Here is a 24,160-nt window from a genome sequence, read left to right as displayed (position 1 = left end):
TCCACACCAGTAATTCATCTCACTTTCTCTTCCTAACCGTGGCAGTGACATTAAAATCAAGTCAATAGTGTGTACAGTCTGCTGAAAATCAAACTCACTCAGCTCACTCCACCGTAGCAAAGGATGTGACAGTATTTACATCTCCGGATGTATATACAGAAACGGGCCAGATAGTTTTTTTTTTTTCATAACCAAGAACACTAATACATGTATCTCCTAAACAGAGAATAGTTATGTATCCCTGCATTAAAATACTATTTCAGACATTAAGACACATTCAAATATGTACAAACGCACTGTGGGACACACTTAATGATTTCAATACTTCCACTTTACATATGGTTTGGATGTTTGGTCCCCATACATAGCAGTGTGGCTCCCCTATCACTAAAATCATGTCACCAAAGAAAGTTTTGGATTAATTATTTCTAGAATGTTTAGACTACATGGAAGGAGAATGTTAGAATTTAAAAATATACCAAAACTAGAATAGAAAGTACTGTGTGTGGTCTGGCTTTGTATGTGTAGCAATAAGTCCTAAGAAGGAGGGGAAAGATATTTTGAAAAGAATGCTTTTGTTTTGTCAAGGACAAATATATTTGTCTAGAGAGGAAAGCCAGTTCTGTTGGTATTCCTGGAGACAGTGAGAGCTGTGCTGGCACAGATATGCTCATGGGCTCACACTCATGCACACACATATATAGCTACTACCCCACATACACACGCAAAGGTTCATATTCATGCATGTATTCATGCACTCACATCTACATTCACAGATCCCCCTACCCTGTATATACACATGCCAAATATGGACACACACCCTTGAATATCTGGTACTTGCACAATTCTGTTTTTTGAGTTCGAGACCAGCCTGGTCTACAAGAGCTAGTTCCAGGGCAGCCTCCAAAGCCACAGAGAAACCCTGTCTCAAAAAAAAAAAAAACAAAAGACAAAAAAATAAATAAAAACAAAAAAACAAAAATTCTGTTTTTATTTGTATAAACACCACTAGCTTGAGATGGAAAGTCAGGGGCATCTTCAAACTCTCGCATTGCACATGAAGTCTACCCTCAAAGCAGAGGATCTGTGCTGACCTCTCACTGCCCAGTCTGTGGAAAGCTCATGTTTTCTCCTTTCCTTTTTTCCAGGGACCTCCAGGTTTTAAAGGCAGTGATGGCTACCTGGGAGAAGAGGGCATTGCTGTAAGTCAAGACCTTTTGCAGCTTACTTATTCCTAAAATCATGAGAGAAACAGAGATCAGAGTCTAGGGTTCAGATGCAGCATCCGGGCTCTTTCCTGAGCCTCCTTGTGCCTGGGTAACACTTCACTTCCTCGGTTATTACCGTACCACCTTGCATTGGCTTACCCATCTACATTGCACAGGAGCTGGGTGTGAAAGGTAACATCGTCACCACAGGAACCACATCCCGACCATTTGCCCAGGTCATTTGGTAAGAATTAAACCTCATGGCCACATCATTTATCAGGAAACCTTCCTTCCTTGTTTCTTTTCTTCCCTTCTTCTCTTCCTTCCTTCCTTCCTTCCTTCCTTCCTTCCTTCCTTCCTTCCTTCCTTCCTTTCTTTTCCTTCCTTCCTTCCTTTCTTTTCCTTCCTTCCTTCCTTTTCCTTCCTTCCTTCCTTCCTTCCTTCCTTCCTTCCTTCCTTCCTTCCTTCCTTCCTTCCCCTTCTCTCTCTTCCTTTTTCCTTCCATATATCCAATCATGCATTTATTTGACAATACATATTGAAGTTTCTTATTATCCACTTCATTATTTACAAAAGATGTTGATACGCATATCACACACACACTCACACACACACACACACACTCACACACTCACACACACACACACACTCACACACACACACACTCACACACACACACACTCACACACACTCACACACTCACACACACTCACACACACACACTCACACACACACACACACACACACACACACTCACACACACACACACTCACACACACACACACACACCACACACACACAACACACACACACACACACTCACACACACACTCACACACAGACACACACACACACACTCACACACACACACTCACACACACACACACACTCACACACACACACACACACACACACACACACTCACACACACACACTCACACACACACTCACACACTCACACACACAGACACACACACACACTCACACACACACAGACACACACACACACTCACACACACACACACTCACACACTCACACACACACAGACACACACACACTCACACACACACACACACACACACACACACACGTATGTATATGCACACCATATAAGCACCTCAGAAATGAGAAAAAATACAAAACCATCACATATGGGTCCTGCCTTAGGAACCTTCTACACTACCGAGAAGACAAACAAGGTAACTGTGTCCAGCTGCTCTACACATGACTGTGTTGAGGCCCAGGGAGGTGATAATATTGAGCAAGAGCAGGAGCTTAATAACTTAAAGACCACCAAGGTGGGAGTTGGGCCTGGAAGGAAAAGGCTATAAATAAGGAGTAACACTTGAAGGATGGCAATGAGTTTCTCTGGGTAAAGCATTTGGGAAATCACATTTTACTGCAAAGAGAAACCACGAGTTCTAAGACAATAATGAAGTCAAAGGACTGGGAGTTAGCAAACTGGCACATGGCCGGCATGGCTGGAACCCAGGACACTGCAGAAGTCCCCTGGGAAGACTGGCTTGTGTCTAGAGAATGGATTGAGAGTGATGGTTAAACACAGAGTGGAATGATGGGGACGGTCTACTCAGGCAGCATCATGGGTGATACCCAACCAAGGTCATGGGTCAAAGTCTTAAAGTCATAGGGACTGGGCAGAGAGTCCTGAATCTTGGCTTAGGGCAGAATGAACACACTTGTTATGGAGGTAAAAGGGAAACAATGTGGTGGCCACCTGGGGAAAGGGAAGCTCCACCCAGGCAAATGGCAGGTGGTGTCCAAAGCAAAGGGCTGTCATCATTGTAGCTCTGATTTACTTCCATTCTTTGTTTTTATAGGCTTGAGTCCTGGAATGTAAGTCATGAACAGCCAGATGTTTTCTCTAAAACAAAACAAAACAAAAAACTTGTGAAGTATCCCAGACAGATCCCAGATCATAATAGCACACACTCATCTGGATTTGTGCTTTTCCACTTTCCTCAGGGAGAAAGAGGAGCCTCTGGACCAATGGGAGAGCAAGGCACTAAGGGATGCTTCGGCACCAAAGGGCCTAAGGTGAGGAATATGTGAGACCCTGTGACGTCATCTCAACAGTTCATTGCATTTCCCATACTCATGCTGCTGTCCTTTTTGTTATCAGGGAGCCAGAGGACTCAGTGGAGAAGAGGTATGGCTCAAACCCATACGTTTTATTTGCTCTTCAGTTATCTATGAAAATGTCAGTTTTAAAATCATTAGCTATCAGTAGGTGCTACAAGTCAAGTCACTGTTGGCCTTCCCTTTTTTTGTACCAGCCATTTCTTTTTAATATTTGGGACTATAGTTACAGTATTTCTATCTCTCCTCTCCTCCTTTGAAACCCTGAATTATACCCCTCCCCCTTTCCTCTTTCAAATTCATGGTTCACTGTTATTGCATATACATATATGCACATGTATATAAATGTACCCTGCTTAGTCTGTATAATGTTACTTGTATATATGTTTTCAGGGCTGATCATTTGGTGTTGGATAGCCGGTTGCTGTGCTCTTCCCTGGGGAAGACTGTTTCTCCTGCTCAGCATCCCTGAGTTGGCTGTAGTTCTTTGTCTAGGACTGTGGGCCTTTCCCATTCACCTTGACATTTTTATTGTGGTTATTAGGTGGTCACATTGTTGTGAGTTGGTGAGTTGGTGAGTGTAGTTTCTGACACTACTGGGAGACAGCATCTCACAGCAAACTCCTTGGTCCTCTGGCTCTTAAAATCTTTCTTCTCCCTCTTCTACAATGTTCCCGGGCAGTAAGTGCAGTAGTGTTTTGTAGATGTAGCCATTATCACTATGCTCAAAAACTCCACCTTTTGATGAATTGGAGCAGCTTCTGTCTGCTGCAGAGAAGTTTCCTTGCTATGAAGGAGGGATAAGGACTCCACTTACCTGTGGTGTAAGGACAAATGTTTAGATTGGTGTTAGGGGGTATGATGGTTTAGTTAAACGGTCATAGGTTCTTTTCCAAGATCTATGACTTCATTAGCACTGAGTTGTGGGTTAGGTTCCAAGTACCATGTTTTTGCTTTTGTTGAGTGGGTCTTAAGTCCAATTAGAGAGTGGTTTGTGTACATGACACACTGCACCCTTACGGTTATCATGCCATGCCATTCCTTTCGGTTCATAGGCATTCATAGCTAGGAAGAACAGTTGGCTGCCTCCCTTCTTTGGAAGCTTGCATGGTACCTTTTGGTACCATGAAAGTTCATCCTCGGGGAGGAAACATTCAGGTCGGTTCCAGTTCTGGGTCTCTGGGGTCTGGGTCTGAGGTGAATGGTGCCTTCAGAAATAGGGACTTACCTTCCACCTCTGTGGGGCAAGTAAGTGATGAGCCAAGGGTATGTTTGGGGACTCTCTTAGACAGCCTGGCCAACAATTTAAAGGAGGGCTTCTCATGTCTCATATTGGAGTTATTTTTAGGTGGTCTTTGGCCCTTGCAGGAAGCATTGTCAGCCCAAGTGAGAAAAGTTCATTAAAACTATGTATGTATATTTATATGCTGAATTTACATATATTATAGGGTCTTTGAAACATAGTTAATAATGATTCATCACAGATTATCAGATATCCTTATTGTCATTTTGCCCACTTACCTCCTTCTGTATTTCCTTCCCTCCCCCTCCCTAAATAGCCCCCCTTCCCATTTCCCCTCTCAGGTCACTCGTGTCCTGCTATTCCTCTGACTTCCTCCCACCTTCTTCCGTATTTACCTCCCTCCCCTTCTCTAAGGAGCACCGTTCCCATCTCCCTAATTGGATTGTACCCAGCTATTATCAGTTCATCGGCTGAAGGACATTTAGGTTGTTTCTGTTTCCTAGCTATTGTGAAAAGAGCAGTCACAAGCATAGTTGAGCAAGTCTCTGTGGAGTACGAAGTTGAGTCCTTTGGGCATGTACTAGGGAGTGGTATAGCTGGGTCATACAGTAGATTTATTGTTAGCTTTTTGATAATTTTCCAGATGGATTTCCATAGTGGCTGTACTAGTTTGCAATCCCGCCAACAGTCAGTGAGGGTTCTAGTTTTCCTGCATCCCTTCAATATTTGTTGGTATTTGCCACTCTGACTGGGGTAAAATGAAACTCAAAGTTGTCTTGATTTGCATTTTATTTCTGCCTCTCGTTGCAGACTCTTTATCATGACAGTTTCTATTATGGAAAGTAACCTTCGACATTACCCAGGCATCACCTCTCAAAGAAGCTGTTGTTCAACAGTGAACCCTTGAGACTGTTTTTGTTTGGTGTCTGACAGATGTGCACTATGTACTAATCACATCTGTCTTTACAGGGAGAAGCTGGGGAAGATGGGATTGATGGATTAAATGGAGAACAGGTACAATGTTGGCGTCTCTCCCAGATACCCTTCTCAGCTGGCTCTTTTGGAGAAAATGAGAATTTGAGCTTTCCCTTCTCCAATTTTTAGGGTGACAGTGGGATTCCTGGAAGAAGAGGAGAAAAGGGTGATGAGGGATCTCAGGTAGGATTCAGGACTCCGAAACTATAAACCTGCACTTGAGGTAAAAGGAATGGCTTGTAAAGTAAAACAACTGCCCTAGACGTGTCTACCAGGTATGGCTACAGACTTGTTTAGAGACGAGTATTCATGAAACATGACCACATATGACAGTAATCTTTAATTTCTTATGTGTCTGATGGGTTCTGCTGTTCAAGGCTGAGCATGGCTAACCTTGACTCAGGTTTATATTGTGTACATGTGTTTCTTAGCACATGGGCCATGACTTTTCTGTAGACACTATCATGATGTCTGGAGGTCTTGTACCTCTTTTTTTTTTTTTTTTTGGTTTTTTGAGACAGGGTTTCTCTGTGTGGCTTTGGAGCCTATCCTGGCACTCGCTCTGGAGACCAGGCTGGCCTCAAACTCACAGAGATCCACCTGCCTCTGCCTCCCGAGTGCTGGGATTAAAGGCGTGCGCCACCAACGCCCGGCGGTCTTGTGTCTCTTAATGACACTTCTTTCCCTTTCTCTTGATTCCCATGAAGTCATACGGTACTCAATATAGGGGTAGGCCCAGGCATGGTGGCACATACCTTTGATCCCTACACTCTTCAGGGGGCAGAGGCAGGTAGCTCTCTGTTTGAGGCCAACTTGGAATGCATAGTGAGTTCCAAGCCAGCCAAGGCTACTAGTGAGACCCTGTATAAACAAAACAACACACACACACACACACACACACACACACAGAGAGAGAAAGAGAGAGAGAGAGAGAGAGAGAGAGAGAGAGAGAGAGAGAGAGAGAAACAGAGTATCTTGTCCTCTATGATTGGATATACTTCTCAGTTATGTGAGAAAGGACCAGAAACGGGGGGGGGGGGGGCAAAGCACTGGGGCCTCAGAAGAAGCGCACTAAGAACATGGGGTATGGACTGGACTGTGGCATGAGACAGCTGGAGAGAGCACATGGCACTCCTTTCCATCTGGGACACAGTGACCGCCACTCCTCAGGCTTCTGCTTGGTCTTCATAGTGTGACCAGTTGATTTTGAAACCCACATTTTAGTTGTGAGATGTCCTTAGGCAAGTAGCATGAACTTCGAGTCTGCTGCCTCATTAAAACAAAATGCTTTTCTAAAAAGTCCTTTGTAGAATAATGACAAGTAAGGTGGCAAGTATATTTGGAACACAGAGTTAATGAGTGCAGTAAATAACCGAGGTCACCACTGAGTTACTTATTTGATGCCAAGAGCTTGTGTTTTTTTTTTTTTTTTTTTTTGTAGTTCCTTTTTCCAGATTAAAAACAACCTCAGTGGAAAAATATTTAATTATGCAAACCAGAGAGAATCTAAGCCCTTTATGCTTATTAAGTTTATTAAAACCTCCCATCTTGTTCTTGTTCTGATCTGTATTAATTCCAGGGAAGCCCAGGCAAGAGAGGGACTTCTGGTGACCGTGGAACAAAGGGCCTTCGAGGAGATCCAGTAAGTATGAGGGCTGCGTGGGCTGTGTGGGCTGCGTGGGCTGTATACCATAGTTATGGCTCCCTTCCACAGAGGGGAGATGTTCCATTTTAAGGCACTGGTGCACATACTCGTGAGCTTACAACCTTGAAGTCCTAACTGGAGATGTTAAACGTAGTTTCTTTGCCTATATCCTCTTCTTAATCATTCTTGTCCTAAAGAGTGAGGAAGGGATTCTAGTCCATTCACTTATTTTCCCAAGTGCCTCAAAAATACAGTGCACAAGAGAAACAAAGTTATCTCTTTATTGTCTATTCCCCAAGATTCTGTCTCTTTTGAGAATAGAGGTCTTGCCTCCTCATTCCAAGGATTCGGGGAGGATTCTATCAGGCAATCCTCAGGACATTAAGGTACCTGCTCTTGTGAGGTTACAACCCAGTAGAGCAGGCACAACCCACAATCATGCATGAGCACACCACGTCAGTGGAAGTCAGTACCACGGGGCCTTCCCTCGCCATGCCCACAGTTCAGTGACTCTCCAGTGAACTAGGACTTTGTCAAGAAATGAAAATGTTTGTTAAGCTTTCTGATGGGCTGTAACACACATCTGTACAGTACCCAACTGTAAAAGCATGGGCTTGATCATTGGAAGATGCCAGTATGGTCATCACCCAGAAAAAGAAATAAAACACACCTGAATCCTAGAAGGCCCCTTGTGCATGTTCCAGTCACTCTACACCCTCCCTGGGGTCTCCACTGTATTAGCACAGCATATCAGTCTTAACTGCCCTTGAACTTAGTGTGAATGGGATCATTGTGTATGAGCGCTTCTGTTTCTGGCTGACTTTGTGCCACTTCGTGATGGTGAGAAGTGTTGACACTGTCTGTAATACATGTCACTTGAGTTCACTACTGTATAGTATTGCATTGAGTGTTCGCCTTGCCAGACCCTCTGTGGCGTGTTGTTAGATCCACTGGCCTTGAGCCTCAATGTTTAACAGGCCTTTCTCACCCACTTGGAAATCTGCAGCCCAAACTTTGCTTTTTTTTTTTTTTTTTTTTTTTTTTTTTTTTTTTTTTTTTTTTTTTTTTTTTTTTTGCTTTTAGAGGATTGCTATTTCAGGAAAATTTGGGAAAAGGAATATTGACAGAATAAATAGAACACAAGATCATATGTTTCTCAGGAATGCATGCACAAATAGTACAAATTCCTGGTGGGAAAATCTAAACAAGATTTTGGAATTTCCCATTTTAACTACATAACTTTTTTTTCGTTTGTTTAAGGTTGGCCTTGAACTCTGAGTATTCCTGTGTCTACCTCCCAAGTACTAGAATTACAGGTGTGCCATGCCCCTGCTATGCCCTCAGCCCAGCTTGATGATGACTTTTTAAAATTTCACATACCAGGAGAAATCTGAGCAAGCTTGTCTCTCTGATCTACAGAGACTGACAAGCTCATCACCTGACAATACATCATTACTAGAAGCCCGTGTTTGATCATAAATTTGTGTTAAACAGTGCTCTTTGTTCTCGATGAATAGATTATAGAGAGATTAGTCTATGCTCACATGACAGCGTGGCTCACCTGCACACACAAGTAGGAGCCTCTGTTCTGAACTGCTGGTTTGTGATTCTTTTTATGTTACCCTTCAGGTTAAGGGCCTTATGTGTTCAGTGGAATAAAGTTCTAGGCTTGAGCAGGGCATGTTTGCATGCACACTTATTCCTAGCACTCAGGAGGCAGAGGCAGGCAGACCTCAAGACTGTCCTGGTCTACATATACAGTTTCCAGACCAGCCAAGGCTACATAAGAAAACCTGTCTCGACATAAATAAGTGAATAAACAATAAATCCTGTGGTGATCTTCCTTCTCCATATCTTTCTCACCAGAATACAACTTCCCAGTTGTTTTAGTTAGGTGTCTCCATGTTTGGTGATTTAAGGGACATGTATTTAAGCTTGAGGAGGAAATGAAAATGTAGAAAATGATCCTGGTTTGATAGAGAGGGGGAATGAAATAAAATTGTCCTGCATGTTGTAGTAATAGCAATCTCTTCCTCCCTATTAGCTTATAAGCTACTTAAGTCCAAGTCCAAATACTACTTTTTTTTTTTAGAAAAAAAGGCTTACTAAGTGTCTGGAACAGTACCTCATCCCTGTTGGTGATTGTAAATTGCTTATTGATTGATTGGAGGTAATCTAGGGCACTGTCGGCAGAACAGCCCAGCAGCTGGCACTCAGCAGGGCTGTATCATTGCTGTTCCTTCTTGGCTTATTGGAGCATCGATTAACTTGACTGGCTCAATGGATGGTCTCAGTACTGTGCACACACAGTTCAACTGTGGTCCTTACACCCAAAATTAGAAAGCTTTATGGCTTTGCCTGCTAAGGATGGTATCCCACAATTATGCTGTTTCTAGCAACTTGCTAGATGAATATTAAATATTAAAAAACATGGTTTTGTTTTGCTTTTTAAACCAGGGATGAGCATATGAGAATAGGACATGGGGGTAACTAGGTTGCCAAGTATTCTGAGACCTTTCCTGGAGTGACATCAACAAACATCTGCCCACCCCAGATGATAGACCAAAGAAAACAATCGCATCCAAGTGTAGCTTAGTGAGCCAGTGAGTTTATTCAAGTTTCTTCTGGGAACAGGAGTGAGGGGTTATTTACATGAATGTGGTTGACTCGGGGCAGCTGCATCTCTGGAAGGCTACCCCAGCAAGAGAGGGAGACTCAACAGAATCCATACCCATAGAGCTCCTTGCCAGCTCGTAGGTAGTTCCCTCAGTGTCTCCCTCCTCAGTAGCTTGTAGACAGTTCTCCAATGTCTCCCCTCCCTGGCAACTGTTACTGCTTATACAATGTGGCAGGTACATGGTCCTCAGCATCAGTGACTGTGTTCTATGTGTGTGTGTGATGAACCCATCACAAGAGTTTAGCCTCCCACCAAGAGAAGGCGAGCCTACTAATTCTCATGTGCAGATTTGCCCAGGACTCATGGAAAAGAGGAAAAGCTAAGAGGAGGGCTGGCTCTGGCTCCAGGGTGGGACACAGCCCTGTCCCCCTTGCTTCCCTTGGACATGCCTCCTGTCATGGTGAGGTTTTGCTTTCATCCCATGTGTTCACCTTGGGTAGCCACTCTGAGTCTGCTAACTCAGCAAGCCAAGGAGGCAAATTAAATACTTTTAAGCCACCTGTCACTTCAACCCATTTTTTCTCTTTGATGAATTTGCAATCTTTTAAAAATCTGTTCATTTTTTCTTGATTTTCTCCTTTTTAGGGACTTCCTGGGCTTGACAATAACGTGCAAGGACCCAAGGGCTTGAAAGGAGACCATGGAAGACAAGTAATTATGTGGGCATTTGAAAGTAAACTTGCTGCAAGAGGCTCTGTGATGGTTGAGAGGCTCTAGGCCTTAGTAGTAGAATATAAAACACCTGGGGAGGAATTTGGAATAAGAGACTGTATTTAGTACAGAAAAACTATTGTAGGAAGCAAAAAAAAATTTCCTTCCTGCATATTTCTTGCTCTGAGACATGAGAAACATTGTCAACTTCTAAATTTGGGGTGACTGCCTGCCCTAAGCCACACCCATCTAAGCTCTGGCATAAAAGCAAGGACTAATTTGATTTAATAGAAAGATTGTTTTTAAAGGCCAGCAAAGTGTTGGCCTTCCCAGTGTCCAGGGGACACACATGCTAGGAAGGCTGACATGAGTGGCTCCTCCCACAAGGAGGATCTCTAGGGATTGAGAGTTCTGCAGTCTCACAGATCACAATTGAATCCCCTTGTCCTATTACTTGGGATTTTAAAAGCTATGTGGGCAATATGTGTCTCTGGTTCCTCTTAATGAGCAAGAGCCCTGAGAGCTCCCCGTGGGGGAAGAAGCCTGGTGTGGTAGGAAGGAGTCCATGGTGATCACATCTTTCTCAGGCTCTGTCCATAATCTGCTTTGTACACCAGGGCCCTACTCTATGGAACCCTTGATTTTTGTCCCTTGAAAAATGTAGGGAATAGCTTACTTCTATGTTTCCTTGGTTAATAAATTATTCCCTCCTCTTGCACTTGGGGTTGGGAGAAGGGGGACTTATAGGAATTTTCAGACTTTATTCATGGGAAGGTGTTAATCTACACAGGGTAAGCGAAGAAGCAGACCAAAGGTAGAAATCCCAACTGGGGTCTAAGGAGATGGCTCACTTGGCTAAGTGCTTCATGTGAAAGTAGGAGGACCTGAGTTCAAATCCCCAGTGCCCACTTTAAAAGGTGGATGTTGTGGCATACACCTGTACTCCTAGCACTGGGCAAGAAGACCCTGGGCACTTTGACCAGTGAACTTCAGCTCCAGTTAGAGACCCTATCTAAAAAAAATAAGGTGGAAAGAAATTGAGAAAGACACTCTGTTGTCATCTGGGCCTCTACATGTACTAGGATATATGTACACACCCCACATAAATGCATACGTACACACCCACACATGCATAAAACTCCCAACCAGCAGTGGCCTACCAGCCACATTCATATTATACTAGGAGAGTAGGGATAGTATTGTTCTGACCTGTGTCTCAAACATGAATTAGTGACATGAGCAGTTGACCACTGAAACCACATAGTCAGAGCTGTATTGCTGTCGCCCATGACCCATGTAGAGATGTGACTTACGGCCAAAGGAGGATAGGCTCACACTTCAGGGAAAGATGATTTCATTCCTGGAATGAGCCCATCTGGTTCAGGAGCAGATGTTAAAACAGAACCCTGTCAGTGATGTGATGTTGCTGTCAACCATCCTTTTGTTCCTCTGACAGGGGAGAAGAGGCTGGCCAGGCCCTCCTGGGACACCAGGCTCAAGAAGAAAGATGGTAAGAGCTCTTCGAGGAAGGAAGCATCTAGACCTGGGGATGCCATAGCTTGAGCTGTGATGATAATGGCTGACTGTGGGAATTGGTGGAATGGCCAATGGGTCAGGGATGCTGTCTCAGAGTGGGGATGGCCTGGTAAAGTCCCTGAAGCTTGAGTAAGAAAATGCTGGCTACATAGGAAATTACCCAAAGGGAAAGATTGCCACACAAAGAAAACAAGAGTGGCCAACCAGGAGAAAATGGCCGATGTTTGGCCTATTTGATGAGTTAACTGATGCTACTAGTGATGTTACTAGATGTCCAAGCTCCACTGTCTGTTAAATTTTATGAGTATTAAGAAAGTTGGGAAGAAAACTGATTCTCCCTTCCTCAGCAGCCATTGGTTGACAGCCTGAAGTTCTTTATTCACATTGTCAGGTCTACTGCTATTGTCAACATGCAGGTCTTGTTTAGGCAGCCGTAATGTTGAGATTTTAAAGGGTACAGCATCCCTGCCATGTCTTAGGGTAAGAAGAAACAAAGGGGAAGGAATAGTGTTAAATGTAATCTACTCATGTGAATTCTCAAAAATAAAATAAATTGGACATAACAAAAAGGTTAGTAAAGAAGAGAGAAAGAGTAGGATGACTGTAGATGTGTAGCCGAGAGTTAGACTATGTTGGTGGTGTCTTAGGGATTCTGATACTGTGATAGAACACAATGGCCAAAGGCAACTTTGGGAGAAAAGTGTGTAATTCAACTTACAACTCTCAGGCCATACTCCATCACTGAGGCAAGTCAGGGCAGGAACTCAAGGCAGGAATTGAAACAGAATCCATGGAGGGGTGCTGCTTACTGACTTACTCCTCTTGGCTTGTTCAGCCTGCTTTCTTACACAGTTGAATATCACCTGTCCAGCAATGGCACCACCCACGGTGAGCTGAGCCTTCCTCCATCAATCATGACAATACCCCACAGATTTGCCTGCAGGCCAGTCTCATGAAGGCATTTTCTCAGTTAAAATTCCCTCTTCCCAGATATGTCTAAATTTGTGTCAAGTTGACAAAAGCCAGCTAGCATATTGTGGAACCCTTTGAGGGGAGTTTTAATTTGTTTTTAGTTTATTTTATTGGTTTTGTTTAAAACATCCCATGCATGACTGCTTAGAAAAGTGCACAAAGATTCCAAACAGAAAGCCTTTATCCCATAAAAAATTATTTAATGGGATTCACTTCCACACCTGCATTAGAGTCTAAATTAGACCAATTTTGTCTCATTTTGCAGCATTTTCTTTTCCCTTCTTTGTTTAGCTATCCAGCCTCCTCCTAGTTTCCTCACCCCACCTCTCAAAATGCATAATGTCTTAAAATTGAGCACACATGAAAACTAGTTGAGTGGATGGCACTTCTGATGCATTGTGTTTTCTGGGCAGAAGCAGTTTATGAAACTAGCTCTTATACTCCATCAAGAAAGTATTTTTGCATCTGGAAGCACACCCATGTTCTTCACAAGGCTAGGAAATGAAAGAAGGGTGGAGATTACATTCAAACAGAGCAGAGTGGGATTGTTAGCAGCCCAATTTGCTAATGTTGCTTTAAAGCATACACATATGAAGGGAGTGTTTGTCCTCCCCACTTGGCCTTCTGGAAGGACGTCCTTGAAGGCTTCCATCCCCCTGCAAAATATTTTCACTGTTAAGAATATTGCCCAGGAAATCCCAGTGTGAAGGGATGTATATTTATTGTTTTTGTGGCCTCCAGGGGCCATACCAAACTGGACAGTTTCCCAAGGAGGAGAGCCCCCACCTTGGTGATAGGTGCCTCTGTGTCATGCAGGAGTCATAGCAGGACTCTTGACAAATGACAAAGCAAGAGTGCCTCAACTAGTCCTCTTTTGTGCAACTCAGCAAAATAAAATAAAATAAAAAGACACAAACATTGACCCCGCCTTCAAGCCACAGACAGGGACTGATACTGACCAGCTAGTTTTAGATCTGGACTGTGGGGAGGAAGTCCACATCCACTCAGCTCTGAAGCCAGAATCAGTTTTCACTCAACGGAATGGTCACCCCCCAGAAAGAGCTGCTGAACACAGTTCTACAGGTTTTCAGTGTCGGTTCTGAGGGGTAGGGGAGATAGCCCCGTACATACCAGTGAGCAGAGGCAGCAGAAGGCATGGGGAGAAACTGAACAGTATTTTGTTTGTATCACTGGAAACCAGAAGCTGAGGCCAGGGAAGCTTCGTGAAGTCAGTGGAGATTATGACACAGGCCTGGGAGGGTGCAGTGAGGGGACAGGAAGTCAGTGGAGATTATGACACAGGCAAACAGCAGCCTATGGGGCTTCATGTGAGTCTAAGATTTTCCTAAGCACCAAAAGTCAGAGGAAGAAGTAGCCCTACAGTAAAAACAAGAATCCCCTTAACCCCACAGTGTTGTAGACAGCATCTCTGGCCCACTACATAACTCCAGGGGTCTTCAGTCCACAGGGGTCCTTTCCAGAGATGGTTAATTGTCAATTAATCAGATGATTAAGTAATCATACTATAAAGGGCAAATTACCCCCCCCCATTTATTTCAAGTCTGAAATAAATGAAGCACACAGTTTTGCTCTAAATAAAAGCTTAAAAATTGATAGGACAGCTGGGGCGGTGCTGGTGCGGTGCTGGTGCACACCTTTAATCCCAGCACTTGTGAGGCAGAGGCAGGCAGATCTCTTGAGTTGGAGGCCAGCCTGGTGTATCAGGCTAGTTCCAGGACAGTCAGGGCTACACAGAGAAACCCTGTCTCAAAAAAAAAAAAAAAAAAAAAAAAAAAAAAGACAAAAACAAACAACAAAAAGAATTGACAGGATGACAGAGAGTGAAAGATGCCAACTGGAAATACTTGGGGAGCAAAAGAAGGGCAAGACAGAAGTGGAGATCCACTAGATAGCAGAAATGTTGCCATCGGGCTCCCAAGTCCTTATTTTTACTTTTCTAGTGAAATTAGATCTACTAATTACATTTTTAAGATTTATTTTGTTGTTGTTGTTTTTATGTATGCAAGTGTTTTGTCTGTATGCCTGTGTACCACTTTCATTCAGTGCCATGGAGGTCAGCAGACAGCTCGGATCTCCTAGAACTAGCGTTAGAGATGGTTGGGAGCTGCCATGTGGGTACTGGGGACTGAACTTGGATCCTCTGGCAAGTATGTGATAGGAGGGTGGCCACTAGGGAGGGGAGGCAAGTAAGTGATGGGAGGATGACCTGTAGTTGGGGGAATGGCAAGTGATTGGAGGGTGGCCAGCAGTGGGGGTGGCATGCAGGGAAATGGTTACCAGCTGACCCAATGTGATCTCGAGTCACCTGGCAAACACTGAACATCAACAACTCGCTGAGTACTAGAGCTCTCTGCAGGAGATCAGAGCCATGGACTAAACCACAGCAAAATCTCTCCACTCCACGACCACCAGCATTTGTTTGAAGCATTGCTTGTGGTGTGCATTACACATGGAAAGATGGAAATTTCTCCCTTGACCTCTGCTCACTGGGTGCCAATAGCACACCCAACAAGAAATGTCCCCAGACTTTGATAACTGCTTCCTGGAAAGGAAGAGGAGAAAGGCTGCTGATTGAAAGGGAGGCAGGCCTGTCAGGTGAACAATTATCTATTGTTCACCTCTAGCTTGGGCTGAGGGCGGGAGCAGCAGAGCTGGAGGACCACAGCCAGAAAGCACAGCTCCGGGCACTGGTGGGAAGTGGGAGGGATGGCTGTCTCTGAACCAGACTGTTGAGGATTAGAGTAGATCCTCTGCCAGGGGTAATGAGAAGCAACTGTAGCCTCAACCCAAAGCAGCCTTTCATCCAGTTTGGTCCAGATTGATCGCTTTGGTCATGCTTTCTCCATTCATCCTTCTGGGAAGCCTCCCAGAGTGCTCCAGGGCAGCACAATTGGGGATGAGTCTGCCAGTAAGATTCAGGATTCATGGGTGTCTGCCATTAACACCCTGCTTGCTTCCTGGTGACTCTCCATCCGAGATCAGTCATGCCCACCCAGAAAACAGGTTCCTCATAGGCACTCAGAAAGCCAGGCTGGGGGAACCATGGAATTGGGGTCTTGCATCATTTTCTTCTCCGATCCCCTGAGGGGACTGTCCTCTCTTGCTATGCCCACTCACATTTGCTTTAAAGAAGAGTCAGGCTGTCTGGGTGTGTGACCTTTGAGTGCACTCTTCCGATAGGTTGTGATGTTCTTTCCTAAGTAAACCACTTGCAAATGTTAGGCAAAGGCTGCAAAATCATTTGCCCCAATTCCTTGTCTGTGTCTCCCGTTTGCCAAGGTCTCTCTCCCATGACTTTGTAGCTTAAGTCAGCAAACATGCTAGGTGGCCACTTGTGGGTTTGTTCCCTTCATTTATGTCACTGTAGATTAATATCTATCTCCTCCATTAGGTCCAAACCCCCATGGCTAGGGAGAGGAGTCAGTTTTTACTCAGGAGGGGGCAGGGACACCAGAGATAAATTTGTGTTACAGTGACTCATATCCTTGAACTCTTTCAAAATCAGATCTTAAAGCCATGGGAGCAGAGCTGGAGAGATGACTCAGGTGGCAATGTGCTTGCAGGCAAGCCTGAGGACTGGGACAGAGCCCATGTCACATAGCTAGGTATAGTGGTGTACCCCTGTATTCCCAGCACTGAGAAGGCAGGCTGACAGATCCCTGATACTGGCCAGCCAGCCTGCCAGCCCAGCCTAAATGGTGAGCTCCAGGCCAATGGAGAGACCCTATCTCAAAACACAAGGTAAATGACACCTGAGGAATGACACTGGGGGTTGTCCTCTGGTCTCTTTGGGCATGCTCACATGAGTACCTCTACATACAAGTGCAAATGAGCACATACCAAAGGCAAACAACTTAATGGAGCAATTGTTGTTGTTGCAAACACTGGCCTTAGAGAAACATCTCTCATGTGGAGGTCTGCGCTACAACCCTTAAATCGGCTGGTGAATTTTTGTTTTCCTAGAATAATAGGACATCCTCCTTAGCTCCTCCACTGCCACCAGACCTATCCACACAAAACCTGCTCCGACCATGTATGTTAACTACACCGCAAACTAAGCAGTGTGGGGCAAGCCAGTCCCTCTCATCTCACACTTTTGACTCAACTTGTCTTTGTTGCCATTACCTACCACACCTCCTATTTTTCTGCCCTTACATCCTGACCCAGGTTGTATCTCTGGTGGACAGACTTGTATACATCTCTTGAAACCAATCTCAAAGAAATCTCTTCCTCTGGGGAGAATGTCTGCATGTGACCAGCTAGATGTGACCTCTGTCTTTGAAACTGTCTGCCCGTCCTTAGGCCTGTGCTGTGCTCTGCCTTGTAAATGTGCATAGTATTTATCCCTCCTCCCCCAGCACTGAGAGTGAGGATTTCCTGCAAAGACTCAGGGCCTATGTGCTTCATTCTCTTGCGGTTCCTATCTATCATTCTTCAAAGGTGGCAGATAGTTGTCAGAATGAACTGATCTACTGGTGGGTATTTTTCTGAATGACATGGAATTGAATTGAACTGGGACAATTCATTGTGCTAAAGGAAATAGATTCTTTTTAAACTTTAAAAACCACATGCGCGCGCGCGTGTGTGTGTGTGTGTGTGTGTGTGTGTGTGTGTGTGTGTGTGTGTGTGCTTGTGTGCTCACTCGAGGGTGTGTGTGAATATAAGTATGTGCAACCACATGTGTGCAGTTGGTTGTCAATGCCAGAAGAGGATGCTTGATCCCCTGGAACTGGAATTTCAGGCAATTGTGAGCTGTCTGATGTGGGCGCTAGAAACTGAACTAGGGTCCTCTACAAGAGCAGCGAGTGCTCAAGTGCTCTTGGACACTAAGCTATCTTTCCAGCCCTTTGAAAACTGACTTCTTTTTCTTCTCTAACAAAGAACTTGGGCCTTGAAGATGACTCATTCCTCTTTGAAAGGAATGAGACATTTCCCCATGCATATACCTTTGCTGCTTAGATGAAACATATCTGAAAATATGCTTAGCAATACTGGCTTATCAGAACATTTCATATGAGCTTCCAGCAAGACAATGTTGTCTGGTGGTTGCTGAATTTTGTGAATCCTAGGTGTGAGTTTTGCTCTGACCTTCCTCAGTGACCAGACAGGAAAATGTCATTGTCTCATGATATTTTGAACTGTAGACTACTGATTGGGAATGCTCCTTGAGCCCTGACCTTACATAGAGTGAAAATCCCCCTTCCCTGTTTAGCAATATTATTTGGATCGGGTATTTTATTGATATAATGAATCAAGTCACTTTTGAATATCTGCAATGATTTCTGACAACTAATCGCATTGCTTGGCTCTGGAAGCCAGGCTAGCTTGGCTCTTTGATTTCTGAGCTTAGAGTATTATGAAGTTCCTGGAGAAGATCCTCAGCTTTCCTCCTGGCACCCTGTCCTTTGGCTAATCCATTCCTGATTCCAGACTTATTTTGTAGTTCTTGGGGGAAAATAAGAAAGAAATAAAATTCAGGTCAGTGTTCCAGCTACTGAGAAGCTCTGGTCAAGTTTAGTGGAGGTAGGCTGCTGGCTGTGACCTGTTCTCCATGTATTTTTCTCTGGCTTTTGGCTATGATTTCAGTTTACCTACATAGAAATTCAGAGTTGGTAACAGCCTGTTTTCTCAATGCACTGAGTAACTGAATGTTTTAAACACAATGTGGGAGTTATCTGTGCCAGTGCCGTGATGTATCTGTTACCAATTCAAATCATATATATGCAACATCTTCTCTAAACTGAGAATATCTATTTTTTCCTTTATTTTAGGTAGTTCATGGCCGAAGGGGACATACAGGCCCACAGGTCAGTGATAATTTTTTTCTTAACTTCAGACGATAAACAACTCACGTCCAATCAAGAATGAAGTTGGTAATGTCTCCTTCTATCTTAAACTTTTGGATTTTGATGACATTGGTTGTAGACAAATTGTTAGAAAATGTTAGCTACAATTTTAAGAATTCAAAATGAAATGAAAACTGGGGTACTTTATTTAAAACTTTCAAAGAAATTTAAAAAATGATCAAAGACACGGTTTAGTCCAATGGTTAAATTTCATTTTGTTTGGCTTTCGAATACAAACTCTAAGTAATCTTTCCTGGATTTGTATTCAGTGATCCTCTCCAACTTATAATTTGTGTGAAAACCCCATATAAACCCAAAGACAATGAAAGCTGAATTCAAACTGGATATTCTGAGTACCCTGAACATGTAAATGGAGAGCTGTGCCCCACCCCTTTTGTACACCCTGGTGATACATCCTGCCCTGTGCGTCATGAATGCACAGTCTTTAAGAAAGAGAAGCTGTGGCTTAGAGTTTTGCAGAACACCCATGCTCACATTACAAGCACAGTGAGGGTTAGTAACAAACCCACTTTGTGTCACACGGTCACGCCAGAGTGAAACTCCACAATGTTAAGGATGAAAGAAACCTTCATTTTTTTGCAAAGATCTTTCATTGCCACTGAAAAACAAGTTTTCTGACCTTGCATATGAAGAGACAGCATTAATAGATTAATAGCTTGATTCTTTCTCACCATAGGGAAATCCAGGCATCGCAGGCCCAGATGGACTTGAAGGTTCACCGGGACTTAAGGGCCCTCAGGTATACACAGAGGACATATGGCTGTGCGAGCAAAAAGGGGAGTCTGTGTGTGAGCATCTATAGCCTGGATAGAACCCTTCATGTAGCCCTGCAGAATTACAGAGGCTTGGAAGTGTGTTCAGGTTAATAAAACAAGTAAGCAACATCGAGTCTTGACTTGTACAGAAATTTGTCTCTTTTATCAGAGTTCTGTCCCTGTCAAGAGGTGGGAAGAGATGAACACACTGGGCAGCCAGCCCCTTGGGTTCAGGATTGTTAGGATAATACAGGAGTTCTTGAGCCAAGGAAAATGTTGAGCCTTGAATTTGGGGACTGTGGTCAATTTAACACAGTAACAGTTTAGTGTTGTATCTCTGGATGTTCATGGTGTTGAAACATTGGCTCAACTCAAGGAAAAATTTGTTCTAAGTGCAGCTGGAGGCTTCAGCAGTGTGATCTATAGTGTGGCACCCCGCCTGTCCTTTCCAGCTCGCTTCTCTGGAGAGCTGCCTCCAGCACTTTTTCCTTTACTAGGAGCAAGCCAGGGTTGGCGCCTTGCTCTGGTCACGTGAGCAGGGAGTCACGTGTGCCAGAGAGGACAAAGTGTATAGACTAAATCAACAGTGAGACGGGAAGGTGGCAAAGGCTGAGAAGGAAGAAAGATGTAAGTCAGTGATAGAAGGAAAGCATATATAGTATGTGTGCTGGCTTAAGTCTCCAGCATGGGAGGACAGGGATGGGGAGGGAGAGAGGGAAGGAAGGGGGTAGAAACCAGACCACTAAAATAGTATCTTCCTAAGCTTGGTTTTGAATCTGTGAAAAAATAGGTGCACTGTTCTGCTTAGGTGAGACAATTATCGGTTCTATTCTTCAGTGTTTAAAAGCAAATGCTTAAAAATAAAGGCATTGTATATTGGCAGTTTGTGTATGGACATTGGGCATAATACATCAAAACATCAGAGACACTTTGTGATGCGTTGCCAGCATGGTAAACAGCCTTCCCCTCAGACCATTCTCTCTCTCCAGCTTGATTGCTTTTATTTGTCATTACGTGCCAGCTGAGGAAGGTTCAATTTTCTTACTTTAGAGTGAGAAATATTTGCCGTCGGGATCGTCGGAAAAGCATTGCAATAAATTGACTGCCTTTATTTCATGCTCTGCAAGTCACAACCAGCATTTGTTCTTTCAGTTTATGGACCTTTTTATTTATAGCACAATGTAAAATGGAGTAAAATGCCAAATACAGCACATGAAGAAAGTTTCTCTGCAACCTAAGGAAGCCATAGCACACAGGCAATAGAATATTCCAGGAGAAATATCTAAACTTTATCTTGCTATGGAATGTATCTTCTCTATGGCCCATCTTGGTTGTGATTATTGAATATTAAATGGATTTGAGGTTCTGGTTTCAGATTTACATGATTGAGAAAAACATTTTTTCACATATGAAGCATATGGCTTCCAAGTATGAAGGTTGAAGACAATTGGCAGTACTGAAAATTTCAGCCTTGGGCTGTTTCCTCCAGGGCTTTGCTCCTTTGGCTACATAGGCTCAGCCACCTCAATTTCAGACTGTCCTGTGGTGTTCCTAAACAGATAATGTGGAACTCTAAGACCCATGCAGTAGGAGCAGCATAATTTGGCTCCCGGACCAGTTTCTATGTCACCTTGACTTAGCATTTGATTTTTAATGTATAAGTTTAATGTTCAAGGGTCCTCACTAAAGGAGAAAATAACACTTTGATTCCTGTGTATTTAGGGCCCACGAGGAGAGGCTGGTGAGAAAGGAGAAAAGGGATTTCTAGGAATGAAAGGTCCCCAGGTACGTAAGGAGAAAGCAACTGCATCTGGCTTTGACCTTGGCTGTAAGGTCCATGCTTCAGTAGTTTCTTCTCTCAAGGTGAATTGCACACTGCCTGCAGTCCAAGTGTATTAAGTTTGACTTGAGTGTGAGCAGTGACAGAAGATCCCCTCTAGATAACCCTCCTTGCCTCCACTTCTCATTCAAGGTTAACAATTTCTCCTATGTGTTTTGTTGCTATATTACATCACTCCCTGCTCAACTTGGAGTTGCCTACCCCACCTCCTGGGGGAGCTAGAGGGATGGTGTGGTGCTTAAGAGTACTTGCCAATTCTTCCGGAGAACCCACATTCATAATCTCCTGTAACTCTAGCTTCAGGGGATCGGCAACCCTTTCTTGTCCCTCACAGGTACTCCCACACATGTGGCATTCATGCACATACCTGTACATACATACATACATACATACATACATACATACATACATATAAATAAAGGTTTTTTGATTAAAGTCTCCTGGGGAGACTAAACCATTTTACCACCTGGAATCCTCCTCAGAACTTAGAATCTCTGCAAGTGAAGATGTGGTGTTGATAGTTTTAAATTCTCCTTAGAGAATGGGAATGACTACCCAATACCCACACTTCCCCTGTTTCAAAGTGCTCTAAGAATCCCCATGAGAGTGTGTTAGGATGCAGGTCCTCAGGGTGTCTAGATTGAGTCTTGGGATTCTGCATGTTCAGTAAGTCCCCAGTTGGTACTGATGCTGCAGGTCTGGGCCACACATTGAGCACCAAGGCCCTGTGTGGTCTGCTCCTTGTCTATGGCTAACATAGTATGCATGTATCTGTTGGTCTCTTTTTACAAGTTGCAAGCTCCATCCATGTTAGTGTCTTGCTTATGCTGAATCCCCAGAGCTTGGGTCCACAGTACCTGGCACAACAGAGCTCAATATATTTGTGTAATGAATCAAGCAGTAAATGAATGAACGAGACCCAGCTGGGACTTTCACCCTCCACTATTAGCAGGATCAAGGGAATGCATTACTTTGCATCCATTAGTTAAACTGGGCAGAGGCCCAAACGTTTAAGTGGTTGTGCTCATCATGAGAATATTTAAGAGGTTATTTGCATAAAGGTGTAAGCCATGACACATTGTTTTAAAGTACATTAATAACTGTTTGTGACGATGTTTGCTCCTGGTTTTGATGAAAGTACTCTTTCCAAATGTATGAAAATGTCATAATTTCATAGCAGAACTAAACAGGTGATAAAACTCTTCTGCATTCACACCTTTGAATCATCCAAAGCTGGCTGCCATCACAATGGCAATTTTTATTTTAAAAAATAGTAAGTACAAACGAAGACATATATTGGGCTATTATCTCATCTATTGACATCAAACATTGATGTGGATATGTAGATGGGTGGAAATCCAAAGGCCTTGTTCTTTCTTTTGCTCTAGGGTCTAAAACAGTGTCCAAGACTGTTAGTGGAGTAATTCTTCCATGTGCCCCATGGGACACCTTCATCGGTGGGTCCCTTTAATCTCACTTTGGCAAGCTGTGGCACAGTCATAAATCATCCAGCCTTTGGCATTGCCGGTTAGCCAAAGGCACCGAATCTTTCTACCTCCACATCCATTTCTCTGGCTGGAAACCCTGCTTTTCTTCCTCTGCCTGGTTTTTATGAAATGCTCTGCTTGTCGGCCAGTTAAAAGGCAGTTTCAAAGACAAATGGAATTTTCTGTGTTTGGGACATGATGAATGGGATCTCTAGATTGCTGTTTCCAGAGGAAATCCACAAAGACAAACACAGCCAAATGCACAGGAGTGTGGTACACTTTATTGGCTCTACAAACCCATTGCCATAGGTCCCGTATTGTTTTATGGCACAGGGGGTACCCTCCAGTGGAACTGTTTTCTAATGTCAGGCTTGAAAGCTTTCCTTGGGACTTTCATCTTGAAAGGGGGTGTGATTTGGATTGATGGCATACCACAGGCTTATTAAGTTACACAGTACTCAGTGTTCTACATAAGCGAAATGTGCTACTCCAACAAATATGTGTCTGCAATTTTAAAAAAATACAAGTTTAAGTACTCTGCCCAGGAAGACATTTTTGAAATGAATGACAGATTCTTTGTGCCTTTTTATGTCCCATCTTTTGTTGCCCTTAAGTCCCTTCTCTAAAATCTCCAAACACTAGAAAATACAGTGTTTGGGGCCTTGTTTTCTACTAATTTTACTCAAAGCTGTAACTGTTCTTTGAATATGTGTTCTTAGCTAAATAACACTAGTAGCATACACAGCAACAAGGTTAGAATAGCCAAGCACTGGGGTTCTTTTCTGTAGGACCAGCACTCAAGAGGAGGTGGTGGGGTGAACCCACCAGGCTCTATTGGATAGTTTCACATTCATGGACATTCTGATGGCCCAGGTTAAACTCAGTGAGTCACAAAACAAAAAGGGAATGAAGAAAAGGGACTTGTGAGGAACAGGAGTTGATAACAGGGGAGGGAGGGAGAAAACAGAGGGGTAGGGATGAATAGAATAATCGGACTACATTATACACATGTATGAAGCTGACAAAGACCAAAATATGCAAATAAATGTTAATTTAAGAAAAGAAGTTGAGGTAGAAGGATTAAGAGTTCACACCTTAGCTACATGAAACTATGTTTCAAAAAAAAATTGGGGAAGGGAGTAGAGTCATGGAAGGAGAGGTTAGAACTGTTCCATGCAAATGTGG

At 43.6% G+C, this 24,160-nt stretch overlaps 1 protein-coding gene across 1 annotated transcript in view; it reads left to right on the top strand.

The window, feature by feature from the left end:
• Positions 1-24,160, top strand: part of Col6a6 (collagen type VI alpha 6 chain) — a 96,467-nt gene that overhangs the window by 27,563 nt on the left and 44,744 nt on the right. Inside the window, exons 12-22 of the mRNA XM_035444234.1 lie at positions 1,149-1,202; positions 3,193-3,264; positions 3,350-3,376; positions 5,519-5,563; positions 5,654-5,707; positions 7,104-7,166; positions 10,432-10,497; positions 11,954-12,007; positions 18,798-18,833; positions 19,570-19,632; positions 21,371-21,433. Of these exons, the coding sequence (XP_035300125.1) occupies positions 1,149-1,202; positions 3,193-3,264; positions 3,350-3,376; positions 5,519-5,563; positions 5,654-5,707; positions 7,104-7,166; positions 10,432-10,497; positions 11,954-12,007; positions 18,798-18,833; positions 19,570-19,632; positions 21,371-21,433 (597 nt within the window). The remainder of the gene's footprint in view (positions 1-1,148; positions 1,203-3,192; positions 3,265-3,349; positions 3,377-5,518; positions 5,564-5,653; positions 5,708-7,103; positions 7,167-10,431; positions 10,498-11,953; positions 12,008-18,797; positions 18,834-19,569; positions 19,633-21,370; positions 21,434-24,160) is intronic.

Source organism: Cricetulus griseus, chromosome 4, assembly GCF_003668045.3.
Source record: "Cricetulus griseus strain 17A/GY chromosome 4, alternate assembly CriGri-PICRH-1.0, whole genome shotgun sequence".
Lineage (NCBI taxonomy): Eukaryota > Metazoa > Chordata > Mammalia > Rodentia > Cricetidae > Cricetulus > Cricetulus griseus.
Note: the sequence above shows the minus strand (reverse complement) of the source record. Positions and strands in the feature narration are given on the sequence as shown.